The 20,638-nt window shown below is 43.5% G+C and overlaps 1 protein-coding gene across 1 annotated transcript in view; it reads right to left on the reverse strand.

The window, feature by feature from the left end:
• The window catches only part of LOC145356188 (cell cycle checkpoint control protein RAD9B-like), a 51,844-nt gene that overhangs the window by 27,699 nt on the left and 3,507 nt on the right, over positions 1-20,638 (reverse strand). The window contains exons 2-7 of the mRNA XM_080208799.1: positions 14,748-14,818; positions 13,592-13,744; positions 8,818-8,932; positions 3,724-3,823; positions 3,145-3,251; positions 2,231-2,337 (exon numbers count right to left, since the gene is read on the reverse strand). Coding sequence (XP_080064925.1) covers positions 2,231-2,337; positions 3,145-3,251; positions 3,724-3,823; positions 8,818-8,932; positions 13,592-13,744; positions 14,748-14,818 — 653 coding nt within the window. The remainder of the gene's footprint in view (positions 1-2,230; positions 2,338-3,144; positions 3,252-3,723; positions 3,824-8,817; positions 8,933-13,591; positions 13,745-14,747; positions 14,819-20,638) is intronic.

Below are 20,638 nucleotides of genomic sequence, written 5' to 3' on the forward strand. Positions count from 1 at the left end.
TTGCACGACTTTCTTTAGCAAATTCTCCCATTTCAGTTTTTGCTTGTAAGCTTGTAAGCAGAAGCACAACCTTGTAGTCTGATTTGCCAAAATGTGGACAGGCGATAGAGTAGTAGGCATGTTTGACATTTGTGTAGCAGTGGTCTAGAATATTTGGGTCTCTGGTGAAACAGGAGACAAGAGAACAATGACAAGACAGGAATGAGATAGAGAATCTGGTGAACTGGTGCAACGACAATAATTTCTCCCTAAATGTCAACAAAACAAAGGAGATTGTCATCGACTTCAGGAAGCGTAAAGGAGAATATCAACAGGGACAAGGCGGAAATGGTCGAGAGCATCAAGTTTTTAGGTGTCCAGGTCATCAACAAACTGTCCTGGTCCTCCCAGGCTGACACAATCGTTAAGAAAGCACACCAATGCCTCTACTTTGAGAAGACTAAGGAACCTTGGCATGTTATATGCGACTCTCACTAACTTTTACAGATGCACCATAGAAGGCATTCTTTCAGGTTGTAACATAGCTTGGTATGGCTCTTGCACTGCCCAAGACTGCAAGAAACTTCAAAAGATTGTGAATGTAGAGCAATCCATCATGCGAACCAGACTCCCATCCATTGACTCTGTCTATACTCCCTGCTGCCTTGGCAAAACAGCCAGCATAATTAAGGATCCCACACACCTTCTCTCTCTTCCACTCTCTCTTCCACCTTCTTCCATCGGGAAAGAGATACAAAAGTCTGAGGACGCATACCAACCGACTCAAGAACAGCTTCTTCACTGCTGCTGTCAGGTTTTTGAATGGACCCTAACTCGCACTAAGTTGATTTTTCTCTACACCCTACCTATGATTGTAACACTACACTCTGCACTCTCTCATGTCCTTCTCTATCAATGCTATGTTTTGTCTGTACAGTGCAGAAGAAACAATATTTTTCACTGTGCTAATAAATGTGACAATAATAAATCAAAGCAAATCATATCAAATCAAAGTTTTGGTTGTATCTTGGAAGAACGTTCTTGAACTTGGCCTAATTGAAGTCCCCGGCCAGGATGAACAAAGCTTTGGGATGTTTCATCTCAGGACTATTTGTGGTGGTGTATATTTTGTCTAGTGTAGTTTTCATGTCCACATAAGGTAGGATGTAAACTGCTGTCAGGATAACAGAGGTGAACACTGTTGTAAGAGACACTGGTGAGATCACATCTGAAGTATTGTGTACAGTATTGGTATCCTTATTTAAAAAAGGATATAAATGCACTAGGAACAGTTTATGGGAGGTTTACGAGGCTAATGCCTGGAATGGGTGGGTTATCTGAATGGAAAGGTTTGACAAGCTAGGAGTTATATCCATTGGAGCTTAGAAAAGTAGGAGACAACTTGTTTGAAACCTTTAAGATCCTGAGGCTTATTGACAAGGTGGATGTAGCAAGGATGTTTTCTGTTGTGGGAGAATTTAGAACTACAGCTCACTGCTTAAAAATAAGGGTTGTCCATTTAAGACAGAGATGAGGAGAAATTTTCTCTCTTGGATGATCAGTAGTCTTTGGAACTCCCTTCCTCAAAAGACGGTGAAAGCAGAATCTTTGAATATTTTTAAGGCAAAGGTAGATAGATTCTTGATAAACAAAGGTATGAAAAGTAAAGGTAGGTGAGAGGTTACAATCAAATCAACCATCATCTTACTGAATGGCGGAGCAGGCTTGAGGAGGCGAGTAATCTATTCCTGCCCTTAATTTGTATACTTGCTTGAACATATAGTGAGGTGGGGCCTTTGTGTAGTGGAGCAATCTTGCTCCTCTTTGTTCTTCAGGAAAACTGAAAACATTCTTAAATTAGGAAACTCATTGGAAAGAAATTTCCATGGGGCCCTTAAACAGACATTACATCCACCATTAACATGTGCAAATAGTTTTAACACTTGTTTTACGTGGCTGCCTGGGATGCATAAAAAGGTTCCAATACTTTAGTGACAGCCTAAACACACAAGCAAATGGAGCACGGAGCCACCCTACAGATAAATTTATCAGTATTGCACCCATTTTACACTTGAAAAACATTGAAAAAATACATTTTTAATATATATCCTTATTAGATTGACTCATTACTTCAGACATGCACAAGACTAGTCTGCATCTTTGCATCATTCAGTTTAAAGTGCTTTTTACGGTTCCATAACATTGCATAATTAGAAACATCAATCTACCACAGTAATATAAATTCCCATACCCTAAGCTCCTTCAAGCAAAACGTAATCTCAGAATCAACTCCAACCTGAAGGTATTCAAATTCCTTGGGTTTTAAACTCATTTCAGTCTGCACTACCTTTGTGAAATCTGTACAATAACAAGAAATGGATACAGTTAATTTTTAAACATCAATTTTACAAAAAGGTAGCATAGTAAAGGACAGAATTAAAACACTTTCATCTTTTATTTGATAATATATAATTTAAACCAGGGTTTTCTAATCCAAACTTTTCCAACCACAGCTTATGACCTCCCAAGAATACTGAAGGACCCCCTGAGAAATATTCTCATTTTTTTGAAGAATTAAACTACAAAAATTATTATCGCGCAACAGGTACAAATATACAAAAACAAACTTAAATGTACTTCCATTGTATTATTTTCTTCTCAGAGCAATTTCCCTGGCTACTGTCAGGTCCCACCATAGTCTTGGCTTCACTCAGGCCTCAGCAGCCCTGCCTGGTCCCCAGCCCCTCTTAGACCACCCCCCGGCCTCAGCCTCTCTCAGGCCCCCAGTGGCCATGGCCCTTCTCAGGGCTCATCAGCCTCTTGTCAGATCTCTCTTGACCTCAGCTCTTCTTGGGGCCCTCCCGACTTCTTGAACCCCACTTGACATGGCTCATCTTGAGTCCCCCTCAGCTCTTCATGAGTCCCCTTCGGCCTTGATTCTTCTTGCGTACCCCTCAGCCTTGGCTCTTCCTGGGTCGCCCTTGATCTTCGCTCTTCTCAAGTTTCTCTTGACCTTGGCTCTTCTTGGGTCCCTTCATCTTTACTCAGAATCTGCAGCCAAACTGATGCAGAACACCTGCAGGAGTCCAGGTCCTGGGCAACCCAGTTTGGGAACCCTGATTTAAACTCTTTATTCAGCAGTGAAATTAATATAAATTTACTTGCCTTTGTCTTCATCAACATAACTCTTGAAGAAAACTTTCAAAGGTGTCACAATCAGTGTAATCTCCTCTTGTGACATTGGAAAGTGAATAGCTATATCAGCCAGAAGCCTTTAAGAAAATTAGATCACACGTTATCATTTTGTTTCAAGAAATGCTGATTGTTTCACAAGTTACGTTTTCTCCCTTAATTTATTCTTCTTCTAGTAATGTTTCCATATGGTTGTAGTTCACACCTATTTTCCAACAGTATCTCTGCTGTTTGCCAGATCATGCATTCTCACATGTCTGTAGTGTTTTACAACTAGTGAGTAAAGGCTGCCCCTCTTACATTTTGGTGCAAGGAGGAACTTGGCCCTAGCTCAACATAAACAACAAAATCCTGCATATCTGAAATAACATGGAAAATGTTAAAAACACCCACAAGTCGTTTGGTATCCAGAGAAAGAATAAGTCGAAGTCTCAGATGTTATCCTTTGATAGAATTAGTCAGCATTGTTTGTTTATGTTTCAATGTAAGGTATAGTAACATAATGATTCACCAATATATTCCCAATGGATTAAATGCCTGATTGCCCCCTACCTTGCCGGGGACCTCAACACATTTGGGCTCAAGTGTTTTGAAAACACAGCCTGAAGGGATTCACACTCCTGGAATGCCAGATGATGAGCTTTAGTAATTCCTGTATGTAGTAAAATGGAAAGTGATTTGCAATGAAAACGTCAAAAAATAATACATCAGCAGTACTGTTTGAAACACTGACACATTCTAAGGGATTGTGTAGCACAATGCTGCTCTTTTCTGTCTGGGATTGTAAAAGAAAGAAGCTGCAATTGAAAAAAAATCTTTTGTGGTCTCTGAATATCCCAAAGTACATCATAACAAGTGTATTTTACAACAAAATCTATGAAGTGTAGTCAGATGTTCATGAGTTCAGATACTTCTCCAGGGGTGAGAGGATATAATTGAGCCTAATATTTCAGTATTACCAAGAGACTGCTGCACTGTTTACCTTTCAGATGAGATGGTAAACAGAGTTATCATATTTTGCCGACTGTAATAATTGTCAAGGCCAGCCTTCCATCACCAAGGAACCCTCTATTGATAACAAAAACGAAGATCCACACCCTCAGCTTACAGCATATTGTCTCTATCGGTGACGTACAATGGTCTGGTTGAAGCAATGGATCTTAAACCCCCATTGCTCAATTTCCATTGGGCAAGCATCTGCTCGCTCAGTAATGGAGTTCATACTCCATGAAGCCCAAGGGGAGATCCCTCCCCACTTCGGTCCATTTCTCCACAGTATCCCCATTGAGAGAAAATCCTTTCTGCGCCTATTGCTGGATCTGTGGTGTGTCAAAGGCAGGGCCAGGTTAGGTGGCATGAACTGGCTGGGATTCCTTTACGTTCGGGGGGATAACAGTTCCTCCTCAGGTTCTGTTTCAACTCACTTCCACTGCAGCCATCTCAGAGCCCATATACTCATTATCTGGAGGGACTGACATGGGATCGGCTTCAAGCTGTAGCCAAACACTGGAGATGGCCATCTCCATGGCCAGTAGTGAGACCTATTCGGAAGTGGACTCCCTACCCTTAACATGATCCAAATGTTTCTTTACAACTTTAATCTGGATTTTTGCCTTATAAGATACTGGCCCCCTTTTCCTCCATAATGATCTCAGGGATCCAACAGTGACCATCACCGAAGTTTCTTACGTGAACCAGATCATTCATTTTAAATGTTCTTTCATTCCTCGCAGAATCTTAATTATTTTTCTGGTTTTCTTGTTGGGAGTTTGGGACTCAATCTTCCCGCAAGCTTTGGAAACAGTAGGCTCAGACTTGTACAAAACTACCACCTCATTAGCAATTCCACTGGAGCAATCCCTATTGTTGAATAAGGTGTGATCCTATAATCAAATAAAAGTTGTGCCATGTGGTCTCCATGGATGCCGCTGGTTGTTTTCTCATGCCATTTTTGAAGTTTGCACCGCCTGCTCCACCAGTCCATTTGGTGAAAATGATCTCTAACCACTCCAGATAGGCTGATCTCTAACCACTCCAGATAGGATCTAGACAGGCTGGGCAAATGGGCCAGGAACTGGCAAATGGAATTTAACGTTGGCAAGTGTGAGGTTGTCCACTTTGGTAGGAATAATGGTAGGAAGGACTATTACTTACGTGGCAAAAAACTGCAGCATGCGACGGTGCAGAGGGACCTCGGGGTCCTTGTGCATGAGTCGCAAAAACCCAGCCTGCAGGTGCAGCAGGTGGTCAGGAAGGAAAATGGGATGCTGGCCTTCATAGCGAGGGAGATTGAATATAGAAGTAGGGAGGTCTTGCTGCAGCTGTATAGGGCACTGGTGAGGCTGCAGCTGGAGTACTGTGTGCAGTTTTGGTCGCCGCACTTACGCAAGGATATTTTGGCCTTGGAGGGAGTGCAGAGGAGGTTTACTAGGCTGATTCCGGAGTTGAGGAGGTTGAACTAGAGAGGTGGTGCTCGACAGACTGGAGGGGCTGATTGTGGACAAGTCCCCAGGACCGGATGGAATGCATCCGAGGGTTCTAAAAGAAATGGCGGAGGTGATAGTGGATGCCTTGATGGTTATTTTCCAGACGTCGCTGGATTCCGGGGAAGTGCCGGAAGATTGGAAAACGGCTAATGTTACGCCGTTGTTTAAGAAGGGTGCCGGGCAAAAGGCGGGGAATTATAGGCCGGTTAGTTTAACGTCTGTGGTAGGTAAAATGTTAGAATCCGTCATTAAGGAGGAAATTGCAAGGCATCTTGAAGGGAATTGCTTGATAGGGCAGACGCAACACGGTTTCATTAAAGGGAAGTCGTGTCTGACAAATTTACTGGAGTTCTATGAGGATGTGTCTAGGGCAGTGGATAGAGGAGAGCCGGTGGATGTGGTCTTTCTGGATTTTCAGAAGGCGTTTGACAAAGTGCCTCACAAGAGGTTATTGCAGAAGGTCAGGGGACATGGAGTTGGGGGTAGGGTGTTAGCGTGGATAGAGGATTGGTTGTCAAGTAGGAGGCAGAGAGGGGGGTCAATGGGTGCTATTCGGATTGGCGGTTGGTGACTAGTGGGGTGCCCCAGGGGTCGGTGCTGGGGCCTCAGCTATTTACCATTTATATAGATGATCTGGAGGAGGGAACCGAGTGTAGGGTGTCGAAATTTGCTGATGACACCAAGATTGGGGGAAAGGCAAATTGTGCGGAGGGTGTGGAGAGTCTGCAGAAGGATCTAGATAGGCTGGGCAAATGGGCCAGGAAATGGCAAATGGAATTTAATGTTGGCAAGTGTGAGGTGGTCCACTTTGGTAGGAAGAATGGTAGGAAGGACTATTACTTACGGGGCGAAAAACTGCAGCAGGCGACGGTGCAGAGGGACCTCGGGGTCCTTGTGCATGAGTCGCAAAAACCCAGCTTGCAGGTGCAGCAGGTGGTCAGGAAGGCGAATGGGATGCTGGCCTTCATAGCGAGGGGGATTGAATATAAAAGTAGGGAGGTCTTGCTGCAGCTGTATAGGGCATTGGTGAGGCCGCAGCTGGAGTACTGTGTGCAGTTTTGGGCGCCGCACCTGCGCAAGGATATTTTGGCCTTGGAGGGAGTGCAGAGGAGGTTTAGTAGACTGATACCGGAGTTGAGGGGGTTGAGCTATGAGGAGAGGCTGAATAAACTAGGCTTGTACTCGTTAGAGTTTAGAAGAATGAGGGGAGATCTCATTGAGACGTATAAGATGATGAATGGGATGGATAGGATAGAGGTGGAGAGACTCTTCCCGCTCAAAAAAGACAGTAGGACTAGGGGGCACAGCCTCAAGATAAAGAGGAGGCGGTTTAGAACGGAGTTGAGGAGGAACTTCTTCACTCAAAGGGTGGTGAATCTCTGGAATTCTCTGCCCGTTGAAGTGGTGGAGGCTGCCTCGCTAAATATTTTTAAGAAGCAGGTTGATGGGTTCTTGATAAGAGAGGGGATTAAGGGTTATGGAGAGAGGGCGGGAAAGTGGAACTGAGCCACAACAGATCAGCCATGATCTTATTGAATGGCGGGGCAGGCTCGAAGGGCTAGATGGCCTACTCCTGCTCCTATTTCTTATGTTCTTATGAACTATGAGGAGAGGCTGAATAAACTAGGCTTGTACTCGTTAGAGGGGAGATCTCATTGAGACATATAAGATGTTGAACGGGATGGATAGGATGGAGGTGGAGAGGCTCTTCCCGCTCAGAAAGGACAGTAGGACTAGAGGGCACAGCCTCAAGATAAAGGGGGGGCGGTTTAGAACGGAGTTGAGGAGGAACTTCTTCACTCAAAGGGTGGTGAATCTCTGGAATTCTCTGCCTGTTGAAGTGGTGGAGGCTGCCTCGCTCAATATTTTTAAGACGTGGGTTGATAGGTTTTTGATAAGCAAGGGGATTAAGGGTTATGGGGAGAGGGCGGGAATGTGGAACTGAGCCATGACAGATCAGCCATGATCTTATTATATGGCGGGGCAGGCTCGAGGGGCTAGATGGCCTACTCCTGCTCCTATTTCTTATGTTCTTATGTTCCAGCCTAATCTACTGCAGCCAATTTCTTCCCATAAGATTTGGATCTTGCCCCTATACAACAATGAGTGGGATTGCTGCCTGTAAGTCACTGGGGCCATTGTGGTGCCTTTTATTTGTAAAGGTTTTGCTGTGAGAATGGCTGGTCTGGCCTCGAGTCTTCTTAGCTCAGGAGTCGGATGCCAGTTTGAAGGTTCTTCTAAGTCTGTTCTCCGATAACAGGAGACAACAGCCCCCATGTCCACCTCCATTTCAAAGACTGACCATTTATTTGTAATTCTACCACTGTAGGGGCAACTTTTGTTGAGATGATGTGATTCAGTTGTAATGTCCCTGTTTCAGGAAGAGAGGCTACCTGCAGGGTATTGCCAAGTGATGGCCTTGGCTGTTTGGCTGAACAAGCACTCTGTATATTGGGTTAAGTCTTCCCTATTGGTTTCAAAGGGTTCAAGTTTTCTGAAAAGAGGCATCATTGCTTTTTCTTACTGGAGAAGATTCTTGACCTATGGAGGTTATCCGCAAAGAGAAAAAAGATTGTTCTTACTCATTGTCGCCAATATAATAATTCTGTCAAGGCCAGTCTTCCAACACCAAGAAACCCTTTACTAATAACAAAAAGGAAGTGCAGTACCCGCAGCTTACAGCATGTTATCTCTACCTGTGTATCTACAACAACGGTTCACTTTGAAGCAACGGGTTTTAACTCCCTGCTGCTCACTTCCTATTGGGTGAGCCTCCGCTTGTTCAGCAAGGGAGTTCATACTCTAGGAAGCTCACGGGGAGATCTATCAACGATACCCCATGTCCTTTGTGGCCATCACAACACTGACTAATGTTTAACCCTCAAGCAATATCATTTTAAAAAAAGATAATCCTGTGACATTTAACTCATTGCTGTCAATGGGACCTTGCTACGCACAAATTGGCTATCATGTTTCCATATGTTTCTTAAAGAATTGGAACTATTTCAGAATAAAAGGGCATAGTTCAAAATAAAAGATTACAAACAGAAATAACACATAATTGCTGTTAATTATTCAAACATAAATGATATTTTCTCCACCACTAAAACCCTCACGCTAGACAAAATCACATGATAGACTTAAGAAAGTATTTTCCTACCGTGCTTGCAGCAGAATTGAAAAACAACACGGCAATCCTGGGAATTTACATAAATCTTGCATTTCTCCACATTCCTTTCTAATGTAGTTAGGCATCGAAACATGGGAAGAACATACTGAAAAGAATAAAAAAGCGAGCCAGCCAAGAAACAAAGTCTAGTAGGAGTCTGTCGGCTAAGTGGTCCAGTAGTATAAATGACAATTTGCTATTTCAGTAGCCAATCCAGTGATACATACAATGGAAGTTTATCATTAACAAGCAGGTCACAAACTCAAGTTCCAGTGATACCATTAAGACTAGTTAGACTCTGGTGACTGTAAATGAATCAAGTCTTAAAAGACAATCTGAAAGCCAACCTCACAGTCTGCAAGCTGGATCTCAATACATAGGAAAAGACAACACTTTACAGCCCTAAATGGAGAGAGATGTTTCTGTCATCAGGAAATTTCGACATTTGAGGAGCACAGAGTCAAGCCAATGATTCCATCCATCCCTCCAGCACTGACTTCATATGCAGTATTCACGATTAGTTATGCAAACAGAGACTTGTCCTACTATCACTTATGAGACAACATCACCCTTGACTGTAAACCAGTCTTTTTTTTGCTGAATATGCATCCATTGAAGCGATGGGGAAATACACCAATTATAGAACAGCATTTGCATTAGCACAACAGTCAGCATACAAGGCATCATAGAAGAATTGTAGAAACCCTACAGTGCAGAAGGAGGCCATTCAGCCCATCGAGCCTGCACTGACAATAGTCCCACCCAAGCCCCATCCCTGCAACCCCACGCATTTACCTTGTTAATCCCCCTGACACTAAGGGCAATTTAGCACAGCCAATCAACCTAACCTGCACATCTTTGGATTGTGGGAGGAAACTGGAGTATCTGAAGGAAACCCACTCAGACATGGGGAGAATGTGCAACCTCTGGACAGTGATCCGAGGCTGGAACTGAACCTGGGTCCCTGGCACTGTGAGGCAACAGTGCTAACCATTGTGCTACTGTGCCGGAAAACAAAGCATATTGTTAAAAACACCATAATACACAATAAATATGGTTCCTACCAACTAACTGAAATCACTTGTAACAGAAACTATTTTACTCTATGGTTACTAAATAAATTTGATGGGAATGGAATTTGTAATGACCAGCAAGGCTGGACATTAAAAATCACATGGTTAGTGTTTGGAGTTCAGCGTCCACTTAGACGTCAAATTTGAATATCCACATAAAAATAGGGAACAAGAATATAAAAATGTTAAAAGCAAAGGGCAATTTTTTTCGGGAGCTACTAATGCCATTTGATACCTTGCGCGTCTAAAACGACATTTGTGGCATGTGTGCACTAAGCTGAGCAATGCCATAGCGCATGCAATAAACGGCCATTACAAGTATCATAGAAGTAACCTGGTGTTTTCTGTAGTCATTCAAAGTTGTCCAGTTCTTCAGGGAATAGAGCAGCTGTTAATGAAGCTTCTGCACAAACCAGTTGCTTCCAGACATGCAAAACACCAGGTGCTAGTGGAATTGAAGAAATAGCCAAAGCAAATCAACCAGTAACTAACTGTTAAGTAGTTGATGATCCATTTTAAATAGCGTTAGTAGAGTCCTTTCTACTGTTGTCCAAGGTTAAGGTGAACCATTAAGCTCTGAAATGGGACCACTCCTAGATAAGGGTGCACTAGTAGTCACTCTCACTGGAATGCAGCACGAAGAGTGAAGAGACACCTTGCAGAAAGGGACAAGCTGCAGGATTCAGGACGTCATTGGCTTACTCTATCATTCAAAAATAACTACTTTCCATTTTCTCTTGCTAGTAAGAAGCAGGAGGTGTGAACACACAGGTGGGACTGCAGGCTTCCCCATGTTGCAAGATGCTACTGAATCACGTACATTGGTTTATAAGCACACATCAAACCAATACTACAACTGAAAGGAATTCCAACACTCAGTATTTAGTTCAGTATTTGGGCAAACCAAAGGTGACTTCTGGGCAACAAGTGCTATCCTCAGCTATATGGTAATGATTCTTGTGCACAATATATGCACAAATGTGCATCATACGTATAATGATAACCATGTTACCAAGCTGAAGCCACACTTCTACTTCCTGGAACACTTCCTGGACCCCTCCAGCATTCAGCAGAATGGGTGTCAAGTTTCATCGTCTGTTGAATACTGCAAAACTTTGCATCATGACAGAACAGCCCATTCTTTTGTTCGTCTAGCACTCCTACAGTGCTATCCAGTGACTACAGCATGATTGGTGAAGGCTGCTTACTTTCAGTATAGAAGGCCTAGGTGTGGACTGTCCCATCTTGGCATGGAAAGAAGCAGTCTGTGCATGTAACTGGAATGACAAAAGGTGGAATGACAGAGGTGGGAAGGCAAATGCTGTCTTCCCAGGACAGAACAGCAGGATTGTGGTCAATGGAGCCACTGGTATTCCATTGTCATGGTGCATTAGCAATTTTAGTGAGTTGTGGAAGGACAGATTGCTGGACAACTGTGATAGCCTGCAGGCTCCTTTCAACACTGGTATCTGCAAGCTGACTTTCCATGGCAGCAAGTTGATCTTACTTGACAGAAGTTTCAGCTTCCAGAGCAGTATCCAGATGGTAAGTATTGGAATGCAAACTGAGGCATCATCCATCAGACCCTGTATCGTGATTGGGTCATCATGACAGGCACAGACACATTGGGTTGAATAGCCTCTTTCTACTCCAAAACATTTTTTAATGTTATGGATTTTGTAGCATTTGCAGTGGTGAGTTTGCAAATTAAATATAGTTTACTGCAAGCGAGAGCTGATGGAAATACCTATATCCTGAAAAGATTGCTCAGGAAGTTGCCCTCTATTTCAAGGCAGGAAAGGATGGGCTTCAAGCCCTGTGCTAAGAATGTGTCAATTTTCTGCCGAAATGCTTCCAAATATTGTTTTTTGGCTTTCTCGGAGGCTTCCCAATGCATTGAGTATTTCACATCCATGAGTTTTCCTTCTATTAGCTGCCCCATCAAATAGCTCATTGGACTTCTCTGCAGTGGAACCTGCATATGTCTTTGTCCTCAGGTGAGCGAGCACCTGTGCTATTCATGTCCCCTGCCCTGGCTGCAGGCCATTCAAGCTACGTGCCTCATCACATGCAGACCTCACATCTATATCCTCTAAATTACATGGTGTCCGTGTTAAGAGTTGGTGGCTGAGAGTATGCTGTCGTGTGATGTTGCTGTATCTTCATTGTCTCTGTCTTCTTGGTGTTCCTGCACTTGCCTGGGCAGGTTTATTATCTGAAAGGAAAAAGGCACAAGGGTAAATGCTGGTATGACAAGGATTGTGAGAAAGTAAGACTTGCATGTTTACACCATCTGCAGCTTGTATATCATGTGAGTGTGGGATGATGGGGAGGTGGGATTTGAAGAGAAATAAGTACGAGGAAACTGTCATCTTCCATGGTTCAGTACCTCTGCTAACATTGGTCTCAGCAATGGACAACCCAGTAGTGGTCTGCATCATCTTCAAGGGGGTCAGATGTGCAGGAATGCTTGTCACCCTGCAGTTAGCTCATGCTGTCTCCAGTTGTATGCAGCCTTGTCCTGCAAGAGAAAAGGACATATGCCAGTGTTGTAAAATCTCTTTGGGTGATGAGGCTGCCATAGCTGAATAGCTGGCAGCAATTGCAAGCTATGAGATGTGGGTGTAAGGTTTGCATCAATGCTCTTTTTGTGATGGTGCACTGGAGCATTTAAACTGATTTTGGCATGAGTGATAAAGCCGTGGTGAATTGATCAGTGTCTGAGGCTAGTGGTACAGTTAGTAAAGTAAAATATACACACATCTTGACCATCTTGAGGTCACTAACCATCTTTTGGCAGTACGTCCAGGATTTCTGGCCTTGACTTCTGGCATAGATGTTCTGAATGTGTGTTTGGAGAGCCTACTGCAGATACAGGGCATGTCTCTTTAGTTGTACCTCCTTTACCAAGGTCTCCAGTGCAGAATCCAAAAACCTTGAAGCCTGGTTCATTCCCATGTTATGCCATTCTTCTGTTTTTCTCAGATGTGCCAGCTCTCACAATTCAGCCAATGTCTGCCCCAATCATAATGCACCTCTCGTTTAAGAAGTGCAGCCTACTTTTAGCTGGTACTGCTCATTCACGATTGTGGACCCCTGGTCAGGTATCCAGACAATCAACAGGTTGGTTAGCAGTGGCTGAATGCTGCAATCATGTAAAACAACTGGCTGAATGGAGCTGGTGCTCTTCCTGCATTGCAGTCAACAATTGCAGGTTAATCACACATCACAACTTCAGCTCCAATTTTGGATTGGGAGCGGGCGTGCTTCTATTGAATTTAATGCTGGAAATTTCTTTAAAGATAAGTTGCATAAGATGATACCATACCTTCTGATTAGATTGGGCTCAGTAATATCCTATTGTTGAACGGCACAAGACAAGCCAAAGGGATTCTGACATCTTGTATAAAAAGTAACATTTTAAGTAAATTCAGAACATATTTTAAGTCCAACATTAAAATTTTTGACTTCAAGTAAGTAATATTTACATTGGTTTTTCTCCAGTAAAATGATTTAGAGATTTGTCCAATCAACTCAAGAAAATCAGACCAGAAGACTTAATTTTCTGCAACACGTTGTAACTACTATGAAGTGATACAATTTATCTGCTCTTAAAATTTACTTCAACAGAAATATTATGTAGCGTGTCATCCAATGTTTCAACCTATAGTTCCTACATAAGCAAACCATACCTTAATTGCCATCTTACAGTTCAGGGGTATACTTTCAGCTTCATGAGTATCTTGCTCATGCTTGTTCCCCCTGCTGTACTGCAGAAAGAAGAGTGGAGAGAACAAAAAGCAAGCATATGCTGACCCAGAAGAATTGACTGATCTCAAAGCAAGCTGCAAAGAATGGAAACCAAAAACATTATCTAATGTAATATAAAGAACAACTAACAAACTTAAAATAATCTTAACAAATTACAAATTGAAAATGATTCCAATATTTTAAACAATTCAAGCTGTCGCCCACCAGTGTGTTGAATATTGAAGTACTTCTCTGTTCCCATAATTTGATTCTTCAAAATTGAAGGGAAGCCCCCCTTTTGGAGGAAATAGTTCTTGTTCTAGTTTTTTTTAAATTGCTCCTCTGCCTCCCTCTCCTGAAAACCCTAACTCAGGGCAGATTACTGCCACAGAGCTTGCAGCCAGCTTTTGGTACTTTAATGTAAGCAGCCATTCTCCAAATTCAACGTTAAACAGTGAATGTTTGAATGTTGTTGTGGGGATGAAATTAAAGCTGAGCCATATGCTGTCCTTATCACAAAGTAAGACATGTACTTTGCAGAAATCCCTCACTCATCAATGTGAGGCTGGTGAAGCTTTAAGCATCGACAGCACAATCCCAAGCAGCCAGCCCAATATCAACAGCTAGGGGTGGACTGTTAGCAAGAAGCCATCACCAGAGACCAAAAGGATGTTCAGAACTCAGCTAAGATGAAGAGAATTCAGAAGGACTGCACAATCAGGAAAGGAGGATCACAGATGGTGGAATCATAAACATTTCTTGTAGTACTTCTGCACCTCCTGGTCCGACAAGTCAAATAAAGTTTTTATATGGTCTAATCTGCCTCAGACTCTTGCACCCATCAGATTGGTCTAAAAAAGCCACAATGGCTTTCTCAGGTAGGTCTCTGCATTAAATAGTAATCAAACCCCTCATGTTGTCATTGCCGGATTTAAAGAAGGATCCCATTCATTTTCCTGGTTCAAAAAAGGTTAAAACCAGAACTTGTGAGAGGAGATCGGGTCCTCAGCAGTTAAATCCCATGTGTGATTTTAATTGCCTACCTGGTTTAAATCAACCTTCAGTGTCACAAAGGAGATGCTAATGTAAATGACTTACCCCTTTCTCTAAAGGATCAAACCATAACTCATCACCAATTCGAGATAAGGCATGTAATGCCTTTCCAAATGCTGTAAAATATAAAAACCCTTTTTTAAACATTATGCATTACTTAAAATGGAATAAGACTTTCAATTTCCTAAATACTGATGAAATGTCAACTGAAACGTTGGGTGGGATTTTCTGGCTGCGCTCGCCCAAAACCGGAAAATCCTGCCCAAGATTAATGGACTTTCCCATGGTCCACCCCTTGCCCGCTACGAATGGGAAAGTTGCCCCATTAACTCTGTTGCTCTTTCTCTCAGCCTTAACTGTTGAATATTTCCAGTATTTTGTTTTATTTCCAATTTCCTGTTTCCAAATTTCAATTATGACATTCGGGAGAAGTATTGACCGGAAAAAGCAGTGTAACATGAGGAAGAAAAATCAAACATCACTATCAGCTAATTCTAAACCAAACTGACAGCTCACCTATTTGTTAAGTATATGGGATGAGAATGACAAAAAAATGACTGAGCCATTAGTTGCTTTAGACTAGATGACAATTCTTTGTCAAATAAGCTGCATTTTATTTGTAAGTGTGGAAAGGTAAAAGGAAAGAAAAATATCTTAAGATATAGTCATTGTTAAGTCTGAGACAAACAGTGGGGGTGGGGGGTAGCTCCAAAGAACTCACACGGAAGGCAAGCCACAGTAACAATAGGGCTTATTTGAGGAACTGTACTCCTTGCACTCCAGCCCTCAACTGCTGTAGGGGTGGATTCCCAGGCAGGTCACCCCCTCACCCCAAGTCACCTGACCCATCTTCTTAAAGGGGCTACGCCCTGCATATATAACACTCCTCCCTTCTGAACAGTAATCCCCATCCAGAATTAACAACTAACTATTTACATAGTACAGAAAGTAATAAACATTCATTTGCTGTTATAGAGATATGATCAATCAGTCAGGAGGCCAATGGTTCCATAGAGGTTGTCTCCTTGAAGCTGGAACCGGCCTTCAGTCCCTCTCCAATGATCATTGCTCCAGTGACACTGCCTTCAGGGATTCTTCCATCACACATCATCAGTCACCAATACCAGTGCTCCCAGCTCATCAGACGAAGGTGTAACTATGGGTCCCACGCTCCCTTCCACTGGAACCCCTGCCTGTTCTGCTGAATAGTCTCCATCTCCCCAACTGATGTTTCCATTCCTTGATATTGTGCTGCCAGTAATTGGTCTGCATGATACACCAAACTAACTCATTTTGTGTCTCCACCGTATTGGACAGTGGTCCAGTCTTGGCTAATATTACTGTCAGAACCCACTTCATTCCTGACACATAGTTCCTCACTAGAACTGTTTTGTCTTTGTGAAAAGTGCTCAGTTTTGCATGTTCAGCTCACCAGTCCATCTGCTTCTCTTGATTCCTCTCTACCACTCGCCTGGTCTCTTCCAGTCTCAGTAAATCAAACATTGTCCGTAACTATCTTGATGTGGAGATGCCAGCGTTGGACTGGGGTAAACACAATAAGAAGTCTCAGAGCACCAGCTTAAAGTCCAACAGGTCTCTTTGGTAGCAAAAGCCACTAGCTTTCGGAGCACTTGCTGCTTCTTCATCAGGTGAGTGGGAGTTTTGTTCACAAACAGGGAATATAAAGACACAAGCTCAATTTACAAAATAATGGTTAGAATGTGAGTCTTTACAGGTAATCAAGTCTCAAAGGAGTGCCCTTGACGCAACTGCTCCAGCATCTTCCTCCTCAACATGGTCGGGATAACAACACATATTATGACATTCGGGAGAACGTTCGGGATTCTTCAGAATCCTTCCTGTTCCCTGGCAAAGGCAGTCATAGTAATGCATCTGCAATGACGTGAAGGTCTGACTGGCGATATTTCATGAATGATCTGTGGTCCATTAGTAGGATAAATTTTCCACCATAAAGGAATTGGAGAAACTTTGCCAGTTCAAAAATGATACTCACTGCCTCCTTCGGTCTTCACAGAGGAGGACGCGAATAGTTTGCCAGGTGTTAACGATGGAAAGATGGTAGGAGTGGAGGCCTGAATGAGATCATTGTTACTAGAGAGGCAGTGCTCGACAGACTAGAGGGACTGATGGTGGACAAGTCCCCAGGACCGGATGGAATGCATCCAAGGGTTCTGAAGGAAATGGCAGAGGTGATAGTGGATGCCTTGGTGATTATTTTCCAAACCTCACTGGATTCCGGGGAAGTGCCGGAAGATTGGAAAACGGCTAATGTTACGCTGCTGTTTAAAAAGGGTAGCAGGCAAAAGGCAGGGAATTATAGGCCGGTTAGTTTAACGTCTGTTGTAGGAAAAATGCTTGAATCCGTGATCAAGGAGAAAATAGCGAGGCATCTTGAGAAGAATTGTTTGATAGAGCAGACACAGCACGGTTTCGTTAAGGGGAAGTCGTGTCTGACAAATTTATTGGAGTTCTATGAGGATGTGTCTAGTGTGGTGGATAGAGGAGAGCCGGTGGATGTGGTGTTTCTCGATTTTCAGAAGGCATTTGATAAGGTGCCGCACAAGAGGTTGTTACAGAAGGTTAGGGGGCATGGAGTTGGGGGTAGGGTGTTAGCGTGGATAGGGGATTGGCTGTCAAATAGGAGGCAGAGAGTGGGTGTCAATGGGTGCTATTCGGATTGGCGGTTGGTGACTAGTGGAGTGCCCCAGGGATCGGTGCAGGGGCCTCAGCTATTTATCATTTATATAAATGATCTGGAGGAGGGAACCGATTGTATGGTGTCGAAATTTGCTGATGACACCAAGATTGGTGGAACGGCAAATTGTGCGGAGGGTGTGGAAAGTCTGCAGAGGGATCTAGATAGACTGAGCGAGTGGGCGAAAACCTGGCAGATGGAATACAATGTTGGCAAGTGTGAGGTTATCCACTTTGGTAGGAATAATGGTAGGAAGGACTACTACTTACATGGCAAAAAGCTGCAGCATGCTACGGTGCAGAGGGACCTGGGGGTCCTTGTGCATGAGTCGCAAAAACCCAGCCTGCAGGTGCAGCAGGTGGTCAGGAAGGCAAATGGGATGCTGACCTTCATAGCGAGGGGGATTGAATATAAAAGTAGGGAGGTCTTGCTGCAACTGTACAGGGCACTGGTAATGCCGCAGCTGGAGTACTGTGTGCAGTTTTGGTCACCGCACTTGCGCAAGGATATTTTGGCCTTGGAGAGATTGCAGAGGAGGTTCACTAGGCTGATACCGGAATTGAGGGGGTTGAGCTATGAGGAGAGGCTGAATAGACTGGGCTTGTACTTGTTAGAGTTTAGAAGGATGAGGGGAGATCTCACTGAGACATATAAGATGATGAAAGGGATGGATAGGGTAGAGGTGGAGAGGTTCTTCCCGCTCAGAAAGGACAGCAGGACTAGAGGGCACAGCCTCAAGATAAGGGGGGGACAGTTTAGAACAGAGTTGAGAAGGAACTTCTTCACTCAAAGGGTGGTGAATCTCTGGAATTCTCTGCCCGTTGAAGTGGTTGAGGCTTCCTCGCTGAATATATTTAAGACGCAGGTAGATAGGTTTTTGGTAGGCAAGGGGATTAAGGGTTATGGGGAGAAAGCGGGAAAGTGGAACTGAGCCACTTCAGATCAGCCATGATCTTACTGAATGGCGGGGCAGGCTCGAAGGGCTAGATGGCCTACTCCTGCTCCTATTTCTTATGTTCTTATGTTCTCTATTTGGACATAATTTTCCTCTGTCTTGGAGTGACTCATTGCGAAAGCGATGAGTCGATCTTCCCCATTGGTTGTTACATGGGACAGAAACACTCCTGCCCTGTATGGTGACACATTACATGCCAGCTGCAGAGGTAACTTTGGGTTAAAATGTATCAAAACCCCAGATTTCTTTAATGCCTCCTTTGCTACTTGGTAGTCCTTCTCACATTCCAGTGTCCACTGCCAAGTCTGACCTTCAATACCGTCACCAGATCTGGCACAAATTTGCCACAATAATTGATCAGTGCCAGAAAGGACCTCAACTGGGACACATTTCCCAATCTGGGCACCTTCGTAATTGCTCCCAGTTTCTTCAGAGCCTTATGCAACCCCTCACTGTTAAAAACGTGAGTCAGGAGCTCCAATGAGTCCTCGAAAAACTTGCATTTGTCTCTCCTAATTTGTAGACCATGTTTTTGCAGCCTCTTCAACATCTCTTCCAGGTTGCATAAATTTTCCTTGTCAGTGGCACTTGTGATTAATATGTCATCATGCTGCACTGCACCGCATGAAATTTGGAATTTGGTCCAATGCCCTCTAGAAAATGCAGTAAGAAGTTTCACAACACCTGGTTAAAGTTCAACAAAGTAAACAAAATAAAGTCCAAATAAACCTGTTGGACTTTAACCTGGTGTTGTGAAACTTCTTGCTGTGTTTACCCCAGTCCAACGCCGGCATCTCCACATCATCTCTAGAAAATGGCCACGGTCAATGTAATTCTAAAGGGTAATCACTTGTAGGGAACAAACCTTTTTGATGACAATCATTAACAATGGTTGTGGCTCTTCAGCCACCCACTTGCAGATATGCTTGGGCAAGATCCATTTTAGTGCATTTTTTCCCCAGCTAGGTCACTAACAAGATCCTCGATGAAGGGTAACGGATACTGTTCCAAGTGTAAGTTTGGGTTCTCACGATCCATTGGTCTTCAAGGCTGGGACTATGGGCGTGGCCCACTCATTCATGGCCACTGGTTCTAAGACTCCCAACTCTACCAATCACTCCAGTTCAGCCTCCACTTTAGGTCTATTTGCATATGGTACTGGTGAAAGCTTTCATGTTCCTTGGACAAGCTCCCAGTTTCAACCTTATATTCACCTTTATTCCTTTCATCTCCTCCAGGGTTCCACTGAACACCTCCTGGTATCTTTCCAATATTTCATCCAGACCTGAACGGGCTTCTGTGAGTCTGTTTACTACTTCCCAATTTAGTCTCAATTGTTTCATCCAAGCTCTTCCAAACAACACAGGGTAATTCCCTTTTACGACATACAAGGGTAGATGTGCACAATGATCCCTCAACTGTACCATGATGGAGACATAACCCTTTAAAGGCACCACCTCATCCATTTATGTTTTCAGAACAATATTCACAGGTTTCAAGGAAAGATGGTTCAGTTTCTCTTTATATATGGACTCCAGAATCAATGACACTTCCACCCATGTGTCCACCATCTTCACCAACCTTCCAACGCCCAAAACCACTCTGCATTACCACAGACTGACAGCACATTAAGTTTAATTTCTTTCTCTCCATCAGTTCCTTTTCATCCGTGGATGCTGCTGGCTTCTTGTCCCCTTCAATGTGGTTGACTCTCAAATGGCCTCTGAAATGGAGAGCAGTTGGGGACAGGCAATAAATGCTGGGCCCAGCCAGTGGTGCCCAGTGACTAGCATAAAAATAAATAAAGTGGATATTCACCACTTCCTCCTGGTTGCAGGCTGGGTCACTTCTGTTTTGCCTCTTCCTGAGACACTGATGCTCTACAATTGCAGGTGAAGGGACCTGTGCTCCCACAGTTCCAACTCTGAGTTCCTCTCATCCAGCCACCATGTGGCCCTTTTAGCTACCCTGACAACCTTCCTCAAATGATCGCTTGGGGCATCCACCATCTTGTGTCTCATACCTAAGTGTGATGCTTCCATGGCAGCCCATTCTATGGATATGGCGATCGCGAAAGCCTTTTTGAAATTTAATTGCTCCTCTGTCAACAATAGTTGTGGCACTAAGTGTCCCTTCAATAACTTGCACAACTTTGTGAATGGTTTATCAGCTGGTTTCTCTGGCTGCAGTATGTACCCTAGGACTCTGAAGGTTTTACTCCCTCTGTGCACAAGAGTGGAACACCTCCTGGTATCTTCCCAATAT

Source organism: Carcharhinus amblyrhynchos, chromosome 20 (genome assembly GCF_965287045.1).
Source record: "Carcharhinus amblyrhynchos chromosome 20, sCarAmb.v2.hapA, whole genome shotgun sequence".
Taxonomy (NCBI): domain Eukaryota; kingdom Metazoa; phylum Chordata; class Chondrichthyes; order Carcharhiniformes; family Carcharhinidae; genus Carcharhinus; species Carcharhinus amblyrhynchos.